Source organism: Colletotrichum spaethianum, assembly GCF_022836535.1.
Source record: "Colletotrichum spaethianum MAFF 239500 DNA, contig09, whole genome shotgun sequence".
In the NCBI taxonomy this organism is placed as follows: Eukaryota; Fungi; Ascomycota; class Sordariomycetes; order Glomerellales; family Glomerellaceae; genus Colletotrichum; species Colletotrichum spaethianum.
In genome coordinates, this window is record NW_026054779.1 from 305,177 (window position 1) to 322,636 (window position 17,460).

Here is a 17,460-nt window from a genome sequence, read left to right on the forward strand (position 1 = left end):
GCCAGTCTCAGAGTAGACAACGTCAAGGCTTGATTGACGGGCAAAGTCTTTCAGGTCCTATATCCAGAGTCCATGTAAGTTGGTGTCCAGGAGAGGTGTGATGGCCGTAGAGGGCTGAAAATCCGGAAATCAAGACCGGCCAGCGGCCAGTCAAAGGGGGTGAAGCCAAAGGTGGTAGCGTCCGGCCTTGAGGGTCTATCGCTGCTCCGGCAGGGCCCGAGCCGATTCAGAGAAACGGCCATGAGCCTGATGGAGCAAGCCTCAGGAGCACAGCACAGTCCGGACAGGTCGACTGACGGCCAGCGGGTGCTTTAAGTCGAGGCCGCAGGCCGTTGCCGTGCCGGGAAGTCCATCTCGACGGGTAGGATGAAGGTCCAGACGCGCTATGCGCCACCAATAGAAGGGAATCCAGGAATCCAGCATAGAGAATGGGGAGAGAATCAACAGACCTGCCAGCTGGTATCGGTGGGAAGTCCCGTGATCTGCATGCGATGGGGAGTGCGGCGAGGCCTCGGGGGAGCGCGCTCGTTATTGAAGCCGGTGGCGCTACCGCCCTCCCGATGCCGGGTTCCACGGGCAAATTGTACAGTCAGGCGTTCGCCCATGAAGTCGGATCCATCTTTATGACGATATGGTTAGCGGATTGGAGCGGAAGGAGGTAGTTGACGACGCAATGGCGTGTAAGGACGTACGAAAAGCTGGTTGGTAGAGAGGTCAGCAACGGGAGTAATTTGGTACAAGGAGAATTGGGCAATGGCGACCTACCAGGCACAACATCGCGAGCATCCATCGCATCCTTGTACTCGATGAAGCCGAATCCGTTCATGAGTTTAATCTCGGTGATTTCGCCAGTGCCATGGGTCGCAAAATGGGCTTCGACGTCGGCCTTGGTGGCTATGGAAGCGCGCTTGGGTTAGCAACAGTTTGCGACCAGGAACGGCGCGGCGGGCGCATGCGCAAGGCTGAGCTTACCATTACGAGGGAGATTTCCCAGGTACAACCTGGTGGAAGATACCTCGGTCATGATGACTGATGGTTTGCGTCCTTGGCAAATCAGTCAAAGTCGCAGGGAAGAGAAGAAAAGCACGTTGACGCAAGATTCCGGCCTAAGGGATGGGTCGCAGAGGCGATGGTCCGTAGATGAGGGGGAGAGTTGGCGGGAGAAAGTCCAAAGCGTTCACCGGAGCAGAACTGATGGACAGCTGCGATGGACAGCAATCGACGCCAAATCCAGGACCAAAATGGTTTCCGACGAGCAAAGCAGGCTTTGTGTGGCGCAAGGGAGCAGGTGTACTGACGGACAGAAAGGGGATAATTCGCGTGGCCAAGTCGTCGCCTGAATTTGCGAGAGGGGAAGAGTAATCAAGAGATGCCGGGGCGTGTGGTTGGAGGGTCGAGAGGTTTTGAGGAATGGAAAGCCGGCGTTACACCAACCGGTCGACTTGCGATTGGCTAGAGCAAATGGTGGTGTCCCTGGCAGATTGAGAGGGTGAAGGTGAGGAGGAACAGGAGGAGGAGGGGAGAAGGAGGGGAGAAGATGAGGGTGGTAGTGGTGGTATTGAAGGTAGTGTGGTTGGAGGAAGACGAGGCAGAGCCAAGGTGAGATGAGGTGAGGTGCGGTCAGGCGAAGGAGTAGTTATTTGATATTATTGCTTGGTATCCGTTCCTGGTCAAGGTAGCCGGGTAGGCAAGGCAAGGTAGTGAAGGTAGGTAAATCCGCTAAGGTTTCCTTACCGAGCTACCACCTGGACCTGGAGGAAGACCTGTGTTCCTTGCAAGGATGACCCGCGACAGAAGGGAAAAGGAAGGGGAAGAGAAAAAAACACACAGGTCAGAAGAGGAAGAGGCAAGGGTGGAGCGCAAAGAAAGACTGACATGGGTTCTGGAGGTATACTACTATGTAGAGGGGAGAGGGGAACGATGGGCCAGGACGAGCTGGGCCGCCGACCGAGGAGGAGCAACGAGTGGTCTGCCCCAGGATCAAGGTAGCATCAACCAATGGGATCGTGCCAGACCCCGGTGCTGTATGATCAGAAGCCCTGAGTCGCCCTTCCTTTCCTAAGCTGAGCTACCGCATGTACCTCTTCAGGTTGCAGCACGCAGCGAGGTACATGCTTCTCGCCTCTGCACCTTCCATTGCTTCTACACTACAAACAGTCAGTTACATTGCTGTCACCTGGCTCAGGTACCCTGGTCACTTTACGACCGATGAGCTGCGCTGATCACCGGAAATCTTTTGTTCCCTCACTCTATCAAGAGCCTCCACATAGTCTGAAGTTCTTTCTACCACAGCGAGGGCTGCCGAATGTCCATGTCCATTGCGGCACGCGGCCTGAGGCTTCTTTTCTTCCGAATGCGAAATTACAGGCGACTGAGTTGTCTGTCAAGGAACTCTTGGTACAGACTTCTTTAGCTAGGAAGCTAAAGATGACGCTCTAAAAAGCAAGTAGCTTCGTGGCGCATCTTTTACGACCGGTTGCTGCACGCGAAATTAGCTGGACTCAAGGAACGTCACCATTCGCCAGGGCAAAATGCGTCCAGCCCTTTGTCACTTCTCGGGGTCTTTCACAACGTCTTATGTAGCCGTTGATGTTCTTCAGTCGCTTCAGCCATCCGAGACCAGCAGTCGTCGGCCGAAGTAGGTAGATTGAGCAGGTAACAGCATCGCCTCTGAAAGGTCTCAGAACAATCAAGGTAGATCTCCGTCAGGGGTTCCAGCTTCGGAGCTGACAGGCAACATCTTGCCGCACCCAGACGATACCCAGATCCTCGCTTTTTAAACCAAAATTGTTCCCTACAAACTTCCCATGTGCGTTGCGACCTCAAGGCCAAATAGTGTTGTATTAAACGCCGCAGCGAAGCTTAAAAGAGAACGGCTTGACCCCCCAATTCGTTCCATCCCCTAGCTCCTATCCAGTATAGGACCCGCCGAATTGGGCAACCCATGCAACTCCTGCCCCGTTTTACCAGCCGCAATAAGGCAGGCGAGTGTTAACATGTCCGATCCTGGCTGTTTACCCGCGAGAGCTATTCTGATGGCTGCATCTGAGATTGCTGCGGAGTCGAGGAACAATCGTGAGATCGCTGTTACGGATTTGAGGACGCCAAGGTGTTATACCAACAAGTTGGCTCAGCTGGGCGATACAGGTACATCTGTTACGTAGGCACTCGCCATGACGAATCACGGATACCTTTATACAATAATCCCAGGATGGTTAGCCAGGCTACTGGGTTTGGATTTTGCAACTCGGGCCATGTATCGCCTGTCGTACTCGAGAACCAGCCAAATCAGCCGAGATCGCAGCTCGAGCATGGCCAAGCTCACTCAATGGCCCAGTTTCACGATATTTACCGACATGCAGACTCCCTCTTCAAGCGCTCAAAGCCGAAGTCAGCCCGAGTTCGAAACTCACGAGCCATGAGATGGCCCCCAACTCATCCCATCCTGGATCTGTAACAGGGTGAACCTCCCCTTTTCTCTCCACCTTGCCCCCATTCTCAACGGAGAAGCATATCCAGACGACCGCGCTCCCCGGTACCGATGATAGAAAAGCGACCCCTTTTGTCAGAAAAGCCACTCGCCGTATGGAATCGATGCATCCGTACCAACACCACAAACAGCATATCTATCTATGGGCAGGTTTCCATATAGCCGCTCCACCACACAACACACCCTCGTTTCGTATTAGTCGGAACGCTGTGCTCTCTCCCTATTGACCAACATTCTTCGAAGCATCGTGATTCAGCACCAACGTCTCACCCGGTCGTAGGAGCCTTCAAAGATCTTGGCCTCGCATCATTCCTTGTCATCTTATTTACTCTCGCCGTTGACATATTTCTCATCAATATTTCACATTATGAACCACATCGTGGTCCGTCTCCTCCTGGCCTGCACTGCGTGGTGGTGCCAGACCAAGATATCGAAAATCAGACGCCTGCTCATGCAGCCTCATAAACGCATCCCACACGCCCCGGCTTGTATTGTGAATGGAGGCGTTCCCAGCAGACGCCATGCTATGCCAATTGCCAATGCACCCGAAGAAAACCCCATTGCTTCAAACAAGCAGCGAGCAGGGCGACGAGTCCAGAGCTTAACCAAACAAAACCTCCACCAATTCATCCATAAACGTAAAGGCTAGATGTGCACTGATATTGTCAGCTCGCCACACTCGACAGCAATCGAGGTTGTGAGAAGGATGACTTACTTGAGCCTCGAATTGTTGAAAGTTGCAAACACCCGCCGGCTGGCCGCCTGAGCATTTACTCTTCCGACCACGCTCCCGGCTAAGTCCGGCACGAGAGTTGCCAGCATCAAACTGGCTTCCGTTCTCGTCTTCTTCTTTTCTGATGTCGTCCGCGGTTGCCTGTTCTTGCTCATCTCACCACCGGGCCACATGCTGTCTCTGAGGAGGGCGATGTACTTAAGAATCGCATCCTCCTGGACCAACATCTTGACATTGTCCCGGACTTTGCGCTCAATCGTGCCCCCAAGCAGCTGTTGTAGGACAACTACTACGGCACGCCCACGGAGCCAGTTGTTGCCTCGGTTGAGCTCAAAGACCTCAAGGAAAATGTCGCAGATCGGCTTGATGAAAGACTCCAGTTCCTTGTTCTCGAACGCATTCAACTCAGCCTCGGCTTCGGCGGCGCTAACGCCATCCTCATTAACAGGCAGTGGAATGGCGTTGAGCTGGTTTGTTGCTGCCGCGATGAGGTTTTGACCAGCCAGTGACAGCTGGTCTAGGACTGGAATGTTGCCCAGAATGTCTTCTACGCCATCTGTCACAGAGTCGTACAGCCTCGTGATCATATCCTTTTTGTCTTCGCGATCCACAATATCTGTGCCCTGCGCGATCACACTCTGAGACAAGAACGCTCGTAGGTCGCGACTCCTGCAGACCTCTGGGAGCATCAGAAGCTCGCGAAGATATTGTTCAAGAGCTGCTCGTCGCTTACGAAGAAACTCGCTCTGGAACTTCATGACCATTCGTCTGCGGGGGAAGTCGAGATTGCGAACAGAAGGATATCTTGAGCGAAGCTTTTGATGCAACTCGTGAAACTCGCTGTACCGGCGGGTGATCATCCATGTCGCTGCCGGCATCTTTTCACCAGCATCTCTTTGCACCTCGACCACGTACAAGGCGAACTCTCTGCCGTCTTCTTCTCGTCCAACCTGAATCGCCTTGATCTTGATAGTAGATCGGCCATACAGGCTATTATCGCTCTCCTGCACTACATATTGCTGCCGTTGGAGTTCTTTGCGACGAATTTCGCGTTGTAGACTTGCCTTGGACTTCCGGAGAATCCGAAGCTCGGCCGTGTTGTTGGTTAGCTCCGCCTTCTTCGTCAGTGATTCGACAATGGCATCTTGCGCAACAAGACGGTCAATATCGTTGGACAGCGCTGTAATGGCTTCTGCTAGTCCGAGATCGCCTGGCGCCGCTTCGTGCACCTCGTCCTCTACGTCACCTTTATCCTCTTCGTCTCCGTCATCTCTTTCGTCAGAGAGGTACTTGTCCTCGTCGCCGAACAAGTCATCGTCCACGAAAACTCCTATGCGCGATGCTGCGCTGACAAGCCCCAGAGACGCGAGACTCGGCTTCTCAGCCTCCTTAGACGACTGTCCAGCAGATCTTGACACCTCAAGCGATCCACGGTGCGAGTCGTTGTCTCCTGAGAACAAACTTGACCGATCAACCGCGTCATCGGGGCCGAAGAGTGAAGCTCGAAACTCCTCGGCTGTTTGCGGTCGGTTATCCTCCATGATGTTATTTAGCGCTTCCTCCATGGCCTGCACTACGTTGGTATCTGGAACCGGCTTGCCCACATCCTGATCAAGGCTCTGAAGAGAGTCCATCATGCCATCTTGGTCGATATCATCATCGTCAAAGAGCGGCGTTGGTGTTTCTTCATCTAGGGAATGCCGTTGCCGTGGCACCGATTCTGAGCCATTTCCATTAGAGTTGAGACTCGTTAAATCGGACGCGGATCCGGCACGCCTGGATAGCGGTCTTGATAGCCTGGGAGCCAAGCGGGTGACAGGGTTTGGCTTGGACTGATATGACTGAGAATTCCGGTATATTGGTGGATGCACTTGCGATGAGGCAGACGGCTCTGTGACCGGGGGAGGTGCCACGTTTGCCGATGCTTCTTGCGCCGCCAAGCACTTGTAAAAGAGATCGGACTTCTTGAAGGCCTGGAAGAACTGAGCTTGCATTCTCTCCAAGATAGCCGCCTGTGCCCTCAAGATGGCTCTGCGTGCCTTATAGTATTGCTCAGGGGTTGCTGATTTGCCGGCGTCCAGGAAGGCTCGAACTTCATCTCGAGAGGCTTGTGAGACCTTTAGTTCGGCCTTGGCTAGATATGCGTGGTCGATCTGGGCTAGGTCCAGACGGTCAGAATCAGTCCACATTGGTAGATTGGAGGGCAAATGCTCGTCGTCTTGACCCTCATCCTCCAGAGGGTTTCGAAAGCCGTCAACGACCAGCCAAAACTGGACAAGAGGCATCATGCGGTGACGGTCCATGAACTCCATAAAATAGGACAAGCCGGATGCGTCTCGAAGCAACTCGACCAGTGATGCGTTCTCGAGCTTTGAGACTGCGTGGGGAACGCCGGCTGGACGAGTAGGCAGAGTTGCGGAAGCCTGTCGGCTTCCGCCCGCTGCAAGAAGCTGGACGCGTTGATCTAGGAGCCGCTTGCCCATCTCTAGCCGGCGAAGATAGACCTGGTCTTGGTTTTCTTCCAGGGAATCGCGTTTCAGTTGGCTTGCAACCTCGCTTCGCAGTCTCCTGGCGTCGGAGAGATTGTTGACTTTCCGTATTGCGCGAATGAACTTTTCGAACTTTCTCTCGCTGTCGGTGGGCGAAAGACGAGGGATTATGGCGGCCTTGCTGGACCTCGGTGTTGGGGAGGCATGTTGATCTAGCGCCGCCCTGAGCTTCCGCACCGTCGACCGATCCTGCAACATGGAACGGCCATAATTCTCCATCACTTGGTTCCAAGTATCGGGCTCGGCCAGGATTTGCATCACGGGAAACAGCACGGCACAAGCCACGATCTCTCGAATGATGGTGGATACGGCTCGACTAGCAAGCACGTTAGGCGGTAGAACTTTTGGCAAGATCCCAGAGACCATATTCCGCAAGTAATCCTGTTGTACGAGTTTCGTGTCCGGGAACGACAGCGACGCAGCAGGATGAAGTTTCCCATCCTTGTATTTGGAGGCGATTGCGAGATCCAGCTCTTCAGATTCCGTCACGGATCGATTCAGTTTCTTCCCTCGCACAGCCCGTTCGGCCTCGTAGAAGTCTCGGAAATGCGCTGTCAACATTGGAACAACTCGCGTGGTAACGATATCTACAAGGTCGAGCTCCAAGAGCCGCTCCCGGATACTGATAAGGGCATCGCGCACAGCTTTGTCGACTTCGTTCGAGAAGACGGGGTTCGTGCTAATGCTGCAGTACCATGAACTAACAAAGTCGCGTATTATGAGTTCGAGGAGGTCATCGAAAGCTTTGGAGATGCGGGGGGAGCCAGGGTCGAGGGGCACTTTCGTGTAGGCTTGTCGCGTCTGGAGACTGACGACCTCGCGGGCCCAAGCCTTTGGCGCAAGGAACGCAGGGCCATTTGGACGTGGCGATCGATGTCGCAAACCGCGTCTGGAACCGTGAGATGTAAGCAGTACGAGGGCGAACAAGGCGACGGTGGCCAAGACGACTCCTCCGATCAAGGCGTAGCCCATCCATCGCAAAGTCGGTAACCAACTGACAGCATAGCCCCAAGCTATGAAGCATGTGATGGCGGCAAGGATCAGGTCTCTGCCTTGCAGGGCCATAATCCAAATTGATCCAAGGAGCGATAGGCTGTCGCTACATCGTATGTCGTCGAAATTTGCGGTGCTCTCAGAAGCTGCTGGGTCGGATAGGTTGGATGAAGGGGGAGGGGAGCTTGGCTTGGCTGGGCCTTATCGATTAGGGGGAGGTGAGGCGGGTGCGGATCGAGAGAACGTGTGGATGGTGGCGGACGGCGGGTGATGTCGAAGCGCATGGTCCGTCTTGGGTGTGCTGAAGGTGACCCAGTACCTACTTCAAGGTACTACTGTATACTCTGTAGAAGGTACCTTGCCTTCCCCCAGTGCCCTTACCTCGCCTCACCGGGGTTAGCTCCCTACCAATTGGCCATTGCTGCAGGCTTGCCGCAGGGGCATGACTTTGAGGTGGGCCTGAGCTGTCACTTGGGGTCAATGATGGATATGCAGCTAGCCGGTACATGGAGCGCTGCTTAAAGATAAACTAGCCCGTTACAGCAGAGCTTCACAGGTCCAACAAAGTTAACATAACAATCAAATTGGCCAGACCCGGGTTGGATTGCTTTCAACCACGCATGTCAAATGAGACCTGATCCGGTCCCATGAAGGACAAGCCTGGTGGACGTCCTAGGAACTCAATGGTGCCGCCACACTGAAGAGGGTATCATTGATCTTTTCGTGGACAAGCACCAGGCCACGGCTTCTTACTTCTAGAGCCATTCTACTTCCAGCTTTCCTCACTATGCCTTCCTCCTCACCATGGGGGGTCTTCCAGTCTGCGGAAGAGGGCCACGTACTTTTGGCCCTGGTTCCGCGTCACCTTCTTGCTCTCCTCAGTCTCCGATGCCATCACCTTGACACACTCATCCGCTTCTTGCTCTTCCTCAGATACGCGCTCGAAAGAAGGATGGGTGTTGAAATGACCAACCATCCATTGATGCAGGGGTTCGACGTCGGTGATGGTATAGACAATGCCACCTGGGCGCAACGCAAAGGCGTACTCGGAGTTGAGCGTCGTCGATACGATCCTGGCCTTGTGTTTCCGCGCCTTGAAGTGTGGGTCGGGGAAACAGATGAAGATCTTGGAGAGCTGCGCCTTCTTGAAGAAGTTGGGAAGGAACTTCATGCTGTTGGCACGCAAACAGCTAATGTTCTGGTACAGACCATCCTCCTGGTTCTGCGCTCTGAGCGCTTTGATGCGCTCCTGAACGTATTCCGTTACCGAAGTGCGTATCTCGAGGCCTATGAGGAAGGATCAGCGGGTAGATCAGCCAACAATATGCCGGGTTTGCGTACCGAGGACGAGGGTCTCCGGTAGGATCGGTGACAATGCCACAAGTAAGCCACCGAAGCCGCACCCAATGTCCACCACTTCGACCTCCTTCTTCAGACTACGTGTTTTAGGTTTCGAGACATCTAAAGCGGTGGCGTCGGAGGCTGTTGTATCAGCCGACAAAGGGGTCTCGTCTTCGGCGGCGAAGGCAGGGTAGTACTGCGTCCAGTTCATAGACTCTGGGCTCGCGGGGCTGCGGTCGAGAGAGGGCGCGATTAGCAACAATGCGAGAGCATCAGAGCCAAATGGTATAAGACTCAACTAGACTAATTGATGGTCCGAGAAGGGGTTCGCATGAGCGCGTTGGCGGTAAAACTTCTTTCTAGGCAATTCTGCCACACCCTCCTGATTACGCGCATTTCGATAGTCCTCGCGCTTGGTGCTCTTGGTTTTGGCTTTACCCATAATGTGAGCTGTTGAGAGTATCGCCTGATAACACGTGGTATGAGAACCGAGATCGAAGTTCCGGCCAAACAGTCTGCGGGCACAAAAAGCTTGAGGGACGGAGCCGTGCGATAATTATGCGCTCGAAGGAAGTGATGGGTTGGCCGCCCGAAAATACAAAAAAAGTTGCGATTGAGCGGGCAGCGATGCATGGCGGGGAATTTTGACGGGAGCTGCCGATTGGGCAGGCGGTGAAATGGCATAACGGAGCTTCGCTCGAGGGCACTTTGACGGTCCCCGAACTTATCTTGGGAACATGTCACTGGTGACAGCTGGAGGCCCGCATCAAGGGTGCAGCAGCTGCTGCACCGCGGCACGCGGGATCCGGTGCCTTGGTGCCTAGATTGCCTGCCTTACCAGCGTAGCTTGAAGGTGGTCTGCTAAGCGTTAGGGGCTGAGGGGCGAAGGCCAGCAACGCGTTGATTGAAGGGGCTTGGGAGTCGAAGGCATGGAAAACACGGGCAGGCTCCGAGAGGTGAGGTGAGCTGAGGTGAGGTAATTTGGCTTTCACCACCCAAAGTAGGAAAAGGGGTGGCTTCGGGTTTCAAGACATGACGACAAAAACAAGAGACATGCGCGCCTGTCTCTTTGAGCCAAGGAAACTCATTGCAGCTCTGACTCTCCCTCGCATCCTGCATCTACCTGCTTAGAGAAAGGGCTCGAACTGAGAACGAGAAGCGGGCTAAAGTCGTTTGTTGGCAGACATTCAAGATAAACACGCAGTCCTCCGAGAATGCTCCTTAGGACACGGAGCCGCCGGGTAGCCCAGGACACACCTTTCCACCGTCGCCCACATCAGTGTTTATCCGCCTGATAATTCAACCCACGTTCTTGCCTCATTGCCCGTCCATCACTTTACAGTCTCGCACGACCGGCGTGGCCAAGGTTCCTTCTACTAACGGACCATGATTATTTATTGACCCGGGAATGCCCCAAGCCCCCGCCCACCACCGACATAAAACTACCCACGACTACGCTACCTTGCGGGTATTATCGACGAGCTTCCAATAAGCAGTCATCCCACCCTCAACAAACATTGCAGTGTTTCCATCGTCACACACGCTGTTCTCACACCCACTTCATCGTCCATTGGACCCAACGATACCCTTCGTTACATTCAACCGTTCCCGTCATTCTCTTGCCACAGTCACCAAACCAACGCTCTTTAAATCTCAGCGGAACCCCGGAGTCCCAGCGGCCGCCACTGTTCTCGCAGCACCCTCATGGATACAGATGCGCAAACGGCCTCGTGGTACGACACCATGATGACTTACTCGTTACTATCATCCGCCTACCCTACCGCTGTCAGATACATCTCCGGTGCCTTCGTAAGTCTTTTCCATTGCCCCTCCCTGACTTCCTGACACAGCCGGTGTGCTTATGTTCTCTCCCAAAGATCGCCCTGGGCTTCATATTTGTCGTCCCCATCATCCTTCTCATCGCTGTGGACTTTGGGATCTACATTTACAGGATATGTTGGAGCCGCCCATGGAACCAGAACCAGAACCAGAACCACTCACTGCCCTCGGATGAGGAGCGGCGGCAGCAACAACAACTACACAAGTTCCCGCCCGAGTTGGCGGACGGGACGTCTACCGTGACACCGACCGTGGCAGCCGCTGCGCGGAAACGGATACAGCATCTGAGCGAGTCCGGGGACGGGAACGACGCGTCGTCCGGGTAGAGCGAATGCGAGCGACGCCTCGATGTAGGGACAAGAGCCGTGCTTTGAGCGTACGAGTTTCCTCCGAGCGGTTGACTGGGCTTGGCCTGGTCTCCCCGCAATGCATCCACTAATGGTCTACTTTCATGTCGAGTTCATGTGCAAGATCTACTTTACTTAGGCTTAATGACAGCAGCTTGTTTGAGGAACATCAAAAGTTGTTGAGCAGAATTCGGTACGGCCAATTGAGAAATGACTTCCACTTCCCAAGGCCCCCTGTTCATGATTAAGCTTACACGGACTGGCAGCTACAAAATATCTGCCTTAACTTTCAGAAGGAGCCAATGATAATCAATGATTGTCAAAAAGGAAAGCTTGATCTAGGCTGTCCTTGACGACTTACTTCAGGCCAAAGAAGGTTGACTGGGTGGTTGGACAACTCCCGTTCGTTGCCCATCTTTTTCCAGTGCAGGCCAGGCGGGCACACCCTGCAGCCCCGATAACGATAGCGACTTGCCTTCTGTGGGGGGTCGCCAACAGCGCCTCGGCTTTATCCTCCAACACAATGACTATCCTCCTCATCATCAATGCTCGTGCGCCAAACAACCCGTTCGATCAGTTCTCTCCGGCTTCTCCACAGCGAACATAACGTAAGGTGACTGGGCTTCTCCATTTTGAAGCCCACATCGAGATGCCTCAAGACCCGAACCTCTACGGCCAACCGCCGCCCAAGAAGCGCAAGGCAAACGCGGCGCTCGGCAGCTCCCTCGACTTCACAGCCCAACTCACATCCCTCATGTCCGCATCCTCCACCACAACCTCCGCGCCAGCCCGGCCTCGTCCCTCGAAAACAAAAGACGAGATTTTCGGCAGCGCAAAGTCTAAACGACGCGAAGGCGACAATGGCGCTGGTAGTAGCAGAATCAAAGCCGGCAGCGGCTCAACAGACGCATCCAACAAGCCCAACCTCAAAGAACCCGTTGGCACGGAGGAAGAGTCCTCGAACCTCGCCCGCGCACGGCGCAATATGGAAGAAAAGGCACGACTCTACGCTGCCATGAAGCGCGGTGACTACGTCCCCAAAGAGAACGAGGCAGCTCCCCTCATTGACTTTGACCGGAAATGGGCCGAGTCGGAAGCTGGCAAGGACAAGACCGACGAAACGAGCTCCGGCTCCGACGACGAAGCCGACGAGGACAAGGACGAGGACAACGAAGTCATAGAATATGAAGACGAGTTCGGCCGTCTCCGCCGCGGCACAAGAGCAGACAAGGAACGCCTCGAGCGCCAACGCCGCCGCGGTCTCCTCGGCGCCGAGGAGCTCGAGCGCATGTCCGCCCGCCCCGCCGCTCCTGCGAAGCTTCTCTACGGCGACGCCATCCAGACCATGGCCTTCAATCCCGAGGACCCGGAAAAGATGGAGGAGCTGGCGCGCAAGCGCGACCGCAGCGCCACGCCGCCCGAGGCCAGGCACTACGACGCCGACAGCGAGATTCGCACAAAGGGTACTGGCTTCTACAAGTTCAGCAAGGACGAGGAGACGCGGCAAAAGGAGTTTCAGAGTCTCGAAGAGGAGAGGATCCGGACGGAGGCTGCGAGGAAAGAACGGGAGGAGAAAAAGGAGGCGAGACGGAGGGAGATTGAGCAGCGGCGAAAGGATGTCGAAGCGAGGAGGGCCAAAAAGCTGGCCGACAGCTTCTTGGACGGCTTAGCAGCTGATATGAACAGCGACAAATCAAAATAAGCGATTGTACACCACCAATCCAAGGGGAGTCATTGTGAAAGATGGTCGTCATCGGCCACTACTTTATTTTCCCGTTCTTCAGAAACTAATACTAACATGAGTTGACGTGCAAGACCAATCCAAACCTGCAACATCAAATAAACTCTTTCAAATAGTGTTTGGTCAGCCCTTATAGTAACTAGGGCGGCGCTACTCCGACCTCCCATGTCTAAGGAGGGGGGGCTCTTCCGGGGACATGGCAACTGTTCGCCCGCCCATACATATCCGCCAGGTATATACTATCGCCTGCCATACTGCGCCAAGTAAACACGCCCATGATGCCCATCCAGATCAAAACAACGCCTATAAAAACATATTGAGCAATGAAGCCCATTGACTGAAAAGATTGTGTGTGTGTGTGTGTGTGTGTGTGTGTGTGTGTGTGTGTGTGTGTGTGTGTATGGCACATTGACCATTTCAAATCCGGGTTGTGGTGGTGATGAGATCTTGCCGTCAAAAGTCTTTGGTGCTATGTAAACCACCATATGCACCCGCAGTCGCTCAACTGACTTGTCCTAGCTGGCTTGTCTCGGGGAGACACCAGTAGACTGTCTTCGTGTATCCAACGCTTCGTTGAATCGGCTATCGCCACGGTTTGCCGGTTTTCCATAATCATAACTTCAACCGGCTGGCCCTCGTCGGTCAGAACAGGGACAGTGGTCTCACCGTCGTCGCATATTTCGACTTGTCGGCAAACGGCATTCTTTGTTTGATCAAGTGATACGCGACGCTCTTCAAACTTGATAACTTGAGGGTATGGCGGGGGTGGTGCCCGGCGTGGTCGATCCGTAGGAATCGAGCTCGACTGAGGAGCTCCAGTCTGTACGTCTCGACGAACCAAGAACTGCGTCGAGGTTGATGGTGGAAAGGTGGCGACTACAGTAGAGCTCATAGTCGAGGTAGGCTTTCGGTAGCTGTTGTTCTGCGCTGGATACACAAAAACTTCAAGCAGGGTCCCTGGCCAAGTGCAAATCCACGGTCTATCACCCGCCTGTGCTCCTTTCACCCCCTTTCTGCTGAAATCTCCCATTTGGTATGGTGGGGGGACACTCCACCCTCTCTTCGATTGGGGTTGTTGCTTCTTTGGTGTACTGACGCCAGGAAATCTGTCCTCCGCCACAACAACTGTCTTGTTGTATGTCATCTGAGCAAACCACGCAGCGCCACGGCCTGGTTCGGAGGTATCGTTTACAAGTCGCATCTTCAGGGGATCAATAATCACAGGCGGCTGGGTACCCCAGGAGAACATATTAACTCGAGTGTTGTCGTCGCTGTCGTTAAATGTGGTAAGCTTCAAGGTGTAGTCGGAGATGGGTAGTTCGTTGGCGATCCGGGAAACGCCCATAACGTAGCTAGTAAAGGGGATGTTGCAGGTCCAGGCTTGTGACTGTGTGGTGTCGTTGAAACATGTACTTGGGGCTTGGCTCGCAATCAGAGGCGGCAGACCGAATGTGCCAATTTCCATAGCTGGAAGGTCTGGCGGTAGTGTAGCCAGGGGTTTGATATCCACGGTAGCCGTGGGAATGACAAGCGGGATCGGCTCATCGTCCTGATGTCTCCCCGGCGGCTTCTTGTGTTTGGCGAAGAAGGTACCAATGACAGCACCCAAGATGATGCCCCTGATAAAACGTGTTAGCCGCGAAAGAAAGGTGCAGCTCACAGGCCAGTACTTACATCATCACCACTCCGACTGCCAGTAAGCAGATGGCCCAGTAAGGAATCACACCAAACAAACGCTTCTTTGCCCTTCTTTGCCACTTTCGGTCGGGCTCGGCTACGCCCTTCTCGGCGTAAATCTCGGCGGCGGTGTTGATTTCGTGCTGACTGGCAGTATCTGAGGTAAGTGTCCGGGATGACATTCGGGAAGGTTGCAAGCGAAGGTCCTCTCGCGACTCGAACTCTGGGTTGCGGGTAGCAAGCCCGAGGCCGCCTGCGCCAGGAATAGGGGCGACTGAGGCGGCCATGCCAGCGATGGCAGGCTGCTGCGATTGCTGTTGCTGGGGCGCGGGCGACTGGTGTCGTTGCTGCTGCTCGTCTTGTTGTGACTGCTGCCCTGGGGTCGATTGCGGCTCGCCCGTATGCTTCCTCGTATACGCTTGCTCGGGATACCTGGTGTATGGTGGGAGCTCTTCCGTGTGTCCCAAGGGGCCGATCAGGTCAGCAATTTCCTCCCCTTCAGGACCGATACGTCGATGATAGCCGTCGGCACGCCCCGCAAACCCCACGGGGATATTGTCACCCTCGTTTGTGTCGACAGGAACGGTATTCTGCGTGTAAAGCGTGTATGGATGGGTTGGCCCACGAGGTCCTGCATACGAGCGTTCGGACATGCGAGCAGTGGTAGAAGTTGCCACACTGTTTGTCCGTTGCGGGTACATCTGATACGGATGGGACGGTCCCGAAGGTCCTTCGTACGGACTCTCGGATCGAATGATTGGTGAGTCGGTTGAGGTGCTGGAAACGCGGGAGATGGGCGCCTCGTTTGACTGAGATGTCGAGCCATCGTGACGGAGAGCCAGTGGATCGTGGGAGCGTGGGGGCTTCGCGATGCTCGAGGGTCGGGCAGGAGTGACACGCTGAGGGACGGGAGAGTCTCGTGACACAACCGCCGAGCCAGTCGAAGGATTTGTGGTCGAGGTGATGGGTTGGTGTGCGGCGGACAGGTTGGCTGGGCGGAAGCCATCAGAAATACCCATGGCCGCCAAAGCGTAGTCATCACCGTCGTCGGTCACGAGTGAGGCCCTGGCCGACATCCTGAGGGAAGCCCTCCGCTCGTTGCCCGCTTTGTCGTGGAAAGGATCCATGGCGATGTCGTTGATTGGGTCGCGAATCGACTACGAGCTGCGGCCGTTCAAAGGTATGGTGGCACCAAGTTCACAACATGGGCGTCGGCGGCTGACCCCGGAGGCCCAGATCCAATCCCAACCTCAACCCACGATGCCTCTTTTGTCGCCTCGATGATTTGCCGCTCCGAACCAGTCGTCGCCGTGAAAAAAGATTGAAGAATCGAAGGAAGCAGTCGTCGTGTAAGGCGGCAGTATTAGGGGGTGATGGTTTTCGGGTTGTCGTAGATGAGTGGACTGATGGAGTTGGCAGCGTGGAAAGGAGAGGTAAAGGAAGGGCGTTTGGTAGGTTGGGTCGTGGAGGAGAAGGAGGAATAGGCGTGGAACAGGGCGAAAGAGGGAGTGAGAGTGCGGGTGCGGGAGGGTAATACCAGACAAGGTTGGACGATTCAGGAACAGTTTGGGTTTGGGGTCCGACACGAAAAGTCCAGGCGTGTCATTGGTGGCACTAGGAAGAACTGGGAAGAACTGGGAAAGGCTAGGAAGGGGGGCCCTCTTTTTCCCCTTGTCTACCGGCTGTGGAGGTAGAATACACAGGGGCTGCATGTATCCAAAAGCGAGAGAAGCCAACCCGCTGGAGACTTTTCAACTGGAGCCAGGAAAGCGGCCGGGGTGTGGAGGAAGTAGGTACCTTGTTCTGGTGCAGACACCAAGGGGAGGTACCCGACACAGTCGAGAAAAGAGGGTGGGCTCAAGGAGAACGGGGAGGGGACAGAGAGAGAAAGGAAGAGGGAGGGAGAGAGGAAGGGGAGGCCAGGCCATCTTTGGGAGTAGGTCGCAGTTTGTGCCAGGCGCCCTGGACCAAGACTTGCATCTCTGGCTGGGGGGCCGGGCGGAATCCTCGAGCCCATGCATGCTAAGGCCACAGGACAAGAGGTACACAACACCTAAGTGTGTAGTCGCAGATGAAACATGTACTTCCCCGTCCGAGTTGGTTAGAGACGGGGGGACGTGTGTCCTCGCCCCGGTCTCGCGTCAGCGTCAGCGAGCTGCAAAAGGCGGCTGCTAAGGTAACCCAGAGAATGCCATGCAGCGACAGACGCCGAGCCGAGCAGGACAAAAACGTCGAGCTTTTGCCTGTGAGCGTCCAATTGCCATAGAAGGGGGCGATGTGCGACTGCGGCGTAGAAAAGAGACTGAGGGACCGACCGACTGTGCAGAAAGATCAAGTGAAGGAATACCTGCATTGTGGATTCCAACCCGCAGCGGCAAGCCGACAGCCCACCGTCGTCGCCGCCTCTCCCTGAAGCTGCGGGTGCAGGTGTTCGTTCGTGTGTGAGAACGGTGGGGAGCTGCAGCATTGGCGTCTGGAGTCGGCAAACGCTAACTTGGTTGAGCCCACGCACTACTGCCTTAGCCCAGGGCGACAGGGCTCACTTTGGATCGTTGCATCTTTGTATGTATGCCTCGTCCTCCGAGGAGTATCCCAAGGCACGACAATTAGACTAGCTTAGGCCCACCCAAACAGTGCCGGTCGTTTGTTAACCCAGCGAGTGTGCATCCACGGCATCCCTTCTCCAAGACACACTGGACCTGGTCGGGAATGAGTGTAGGTGGTCGATCATAAAACAATCGGCCTCTGTT

At 54.8% G+C, this 17,460-nt stretch overlaps 6 protein-coding genes across 6 annotated transcripts; 2 read left to right on the forward strand and 4 right to left on the reverse strand.

Moving 5' to 3' along the window:
- Positions 1 to 440: 440 nt before the first annotated feature.
- ColSpa_04302 (pre-mRNA-splicing factor srp2) lies at positions 441 to 1,024 on the reverse strand (the record flags this gene model as incomplete). The annotated part of the gene is made up of 3 exons (XM_049270514.1): positions 441 to 619; positions 766 to 894; positions 973 to 1,024. The coding sequence occupies 3 exons, from the start codon at positions 1,022 to 1,024 to the stop codon at positions 441 to 443; spliced, it is 360 nt and encodes a 119-aa protein (XP_049126471.1).
- Positions 1,025 to 4,201: 3,177 nt separating this feature from the next.
- ColSpa_04303 (sorting nexin-3) lies at positions 4,202 to 7,837 on the reverse strand (the record flags this gene model as incomplete). Its single annotated transcript, XM_049270515.1, has 1 exon — positions 4,202 to 7,837. The coding sequence occupies one exon, from the start codon at positions 7,835 to 7,837 to the stop codon at positions 4,202 to 4,204; it is 3,636 nt and encodes a 1,211-aa protein (XP_049126472.1).
- Positions 7,838 to 8,564: 727 nt separating this feature from the next.
- Positions 8,565 to 9,317, reverse strand: ColSpa_04304 (tRNA (guanine-N(7)-)-methyltransferase non-catalytic subunit trm82; the record flags this gene model as incomplete). Its single annotated transcript, XM_049270516.1, has 2 exons — positions 8,565 to 9,052; positions 9,107 to 9,317. The coding sequence occupies 2 exons, from the start codon at positions 9,315 to 9,317 to the stop codon at positions 8,565 to 8,567; spliced, it is 699 nt and encodes a 232-aa protein (XP_049126473.1).
- Positions 9,318 to 10,810: 1,493 nt separating this feature from the next.
- Positions 10,811 to 11,271, forward strand: ColSpa_04305 (uncharacterized protein; the record flags this gene model as incomplete). The annotated part of the gene is made up of 2 exons (XM_049270517.1): positions 10,811 to 10,915; positions 10,984 to 11,271. The coding sequence occupies 2 exons, from the start codon at positions 10,811 to 10,813 to the stop codon at positions 11,269 to 11,271; spliced, it is 393 nt and encodes a 130-aa protein (XP_049126474.1).
- A 670-nt stretch (positions 11,272 to 11,941) lies between these two features.
- Positions 11,942 to 12,994, forward strand: ColSpa_04306 (uncharacterized protein; the record flags this gene model as incomplete). Its single annotated transcript, XM_049270518.1, has 1 exon — positions 11,942 to 12,994. One exon carries the CDS (start codon positions 11,942 to 11,944, stop codon positions 12,992 to 12,994), a length of 1,053 nt encoding a protein of 350 aa, XP_049126475.1.
- A 1,179-nt stretch (positions 12,995 to 14,173) lies between these two features.
- On the reverse strand, positions 14,174 to 15,837 carry ColSpa_04307 (uncharacterized protein; the record flags this gene model as incomplete). Its single annotated transcript, XM_049270519.1, has 3 exons — positions 14,174 to 14,203; positions 14,226 to 14,652; positions 14,708 to 15,837. The coding sequence occupies 3 exons, from the start codon at positions 15,835 to 15,837 to the stop codon at positions 14,174 to 14,176; spliced, it is 1,587 nt and encodes a 528-aa protein (XP_049126476.1).
- Positions 15,838 to 17,460: the final 1,623 nt, after the last annotated feature.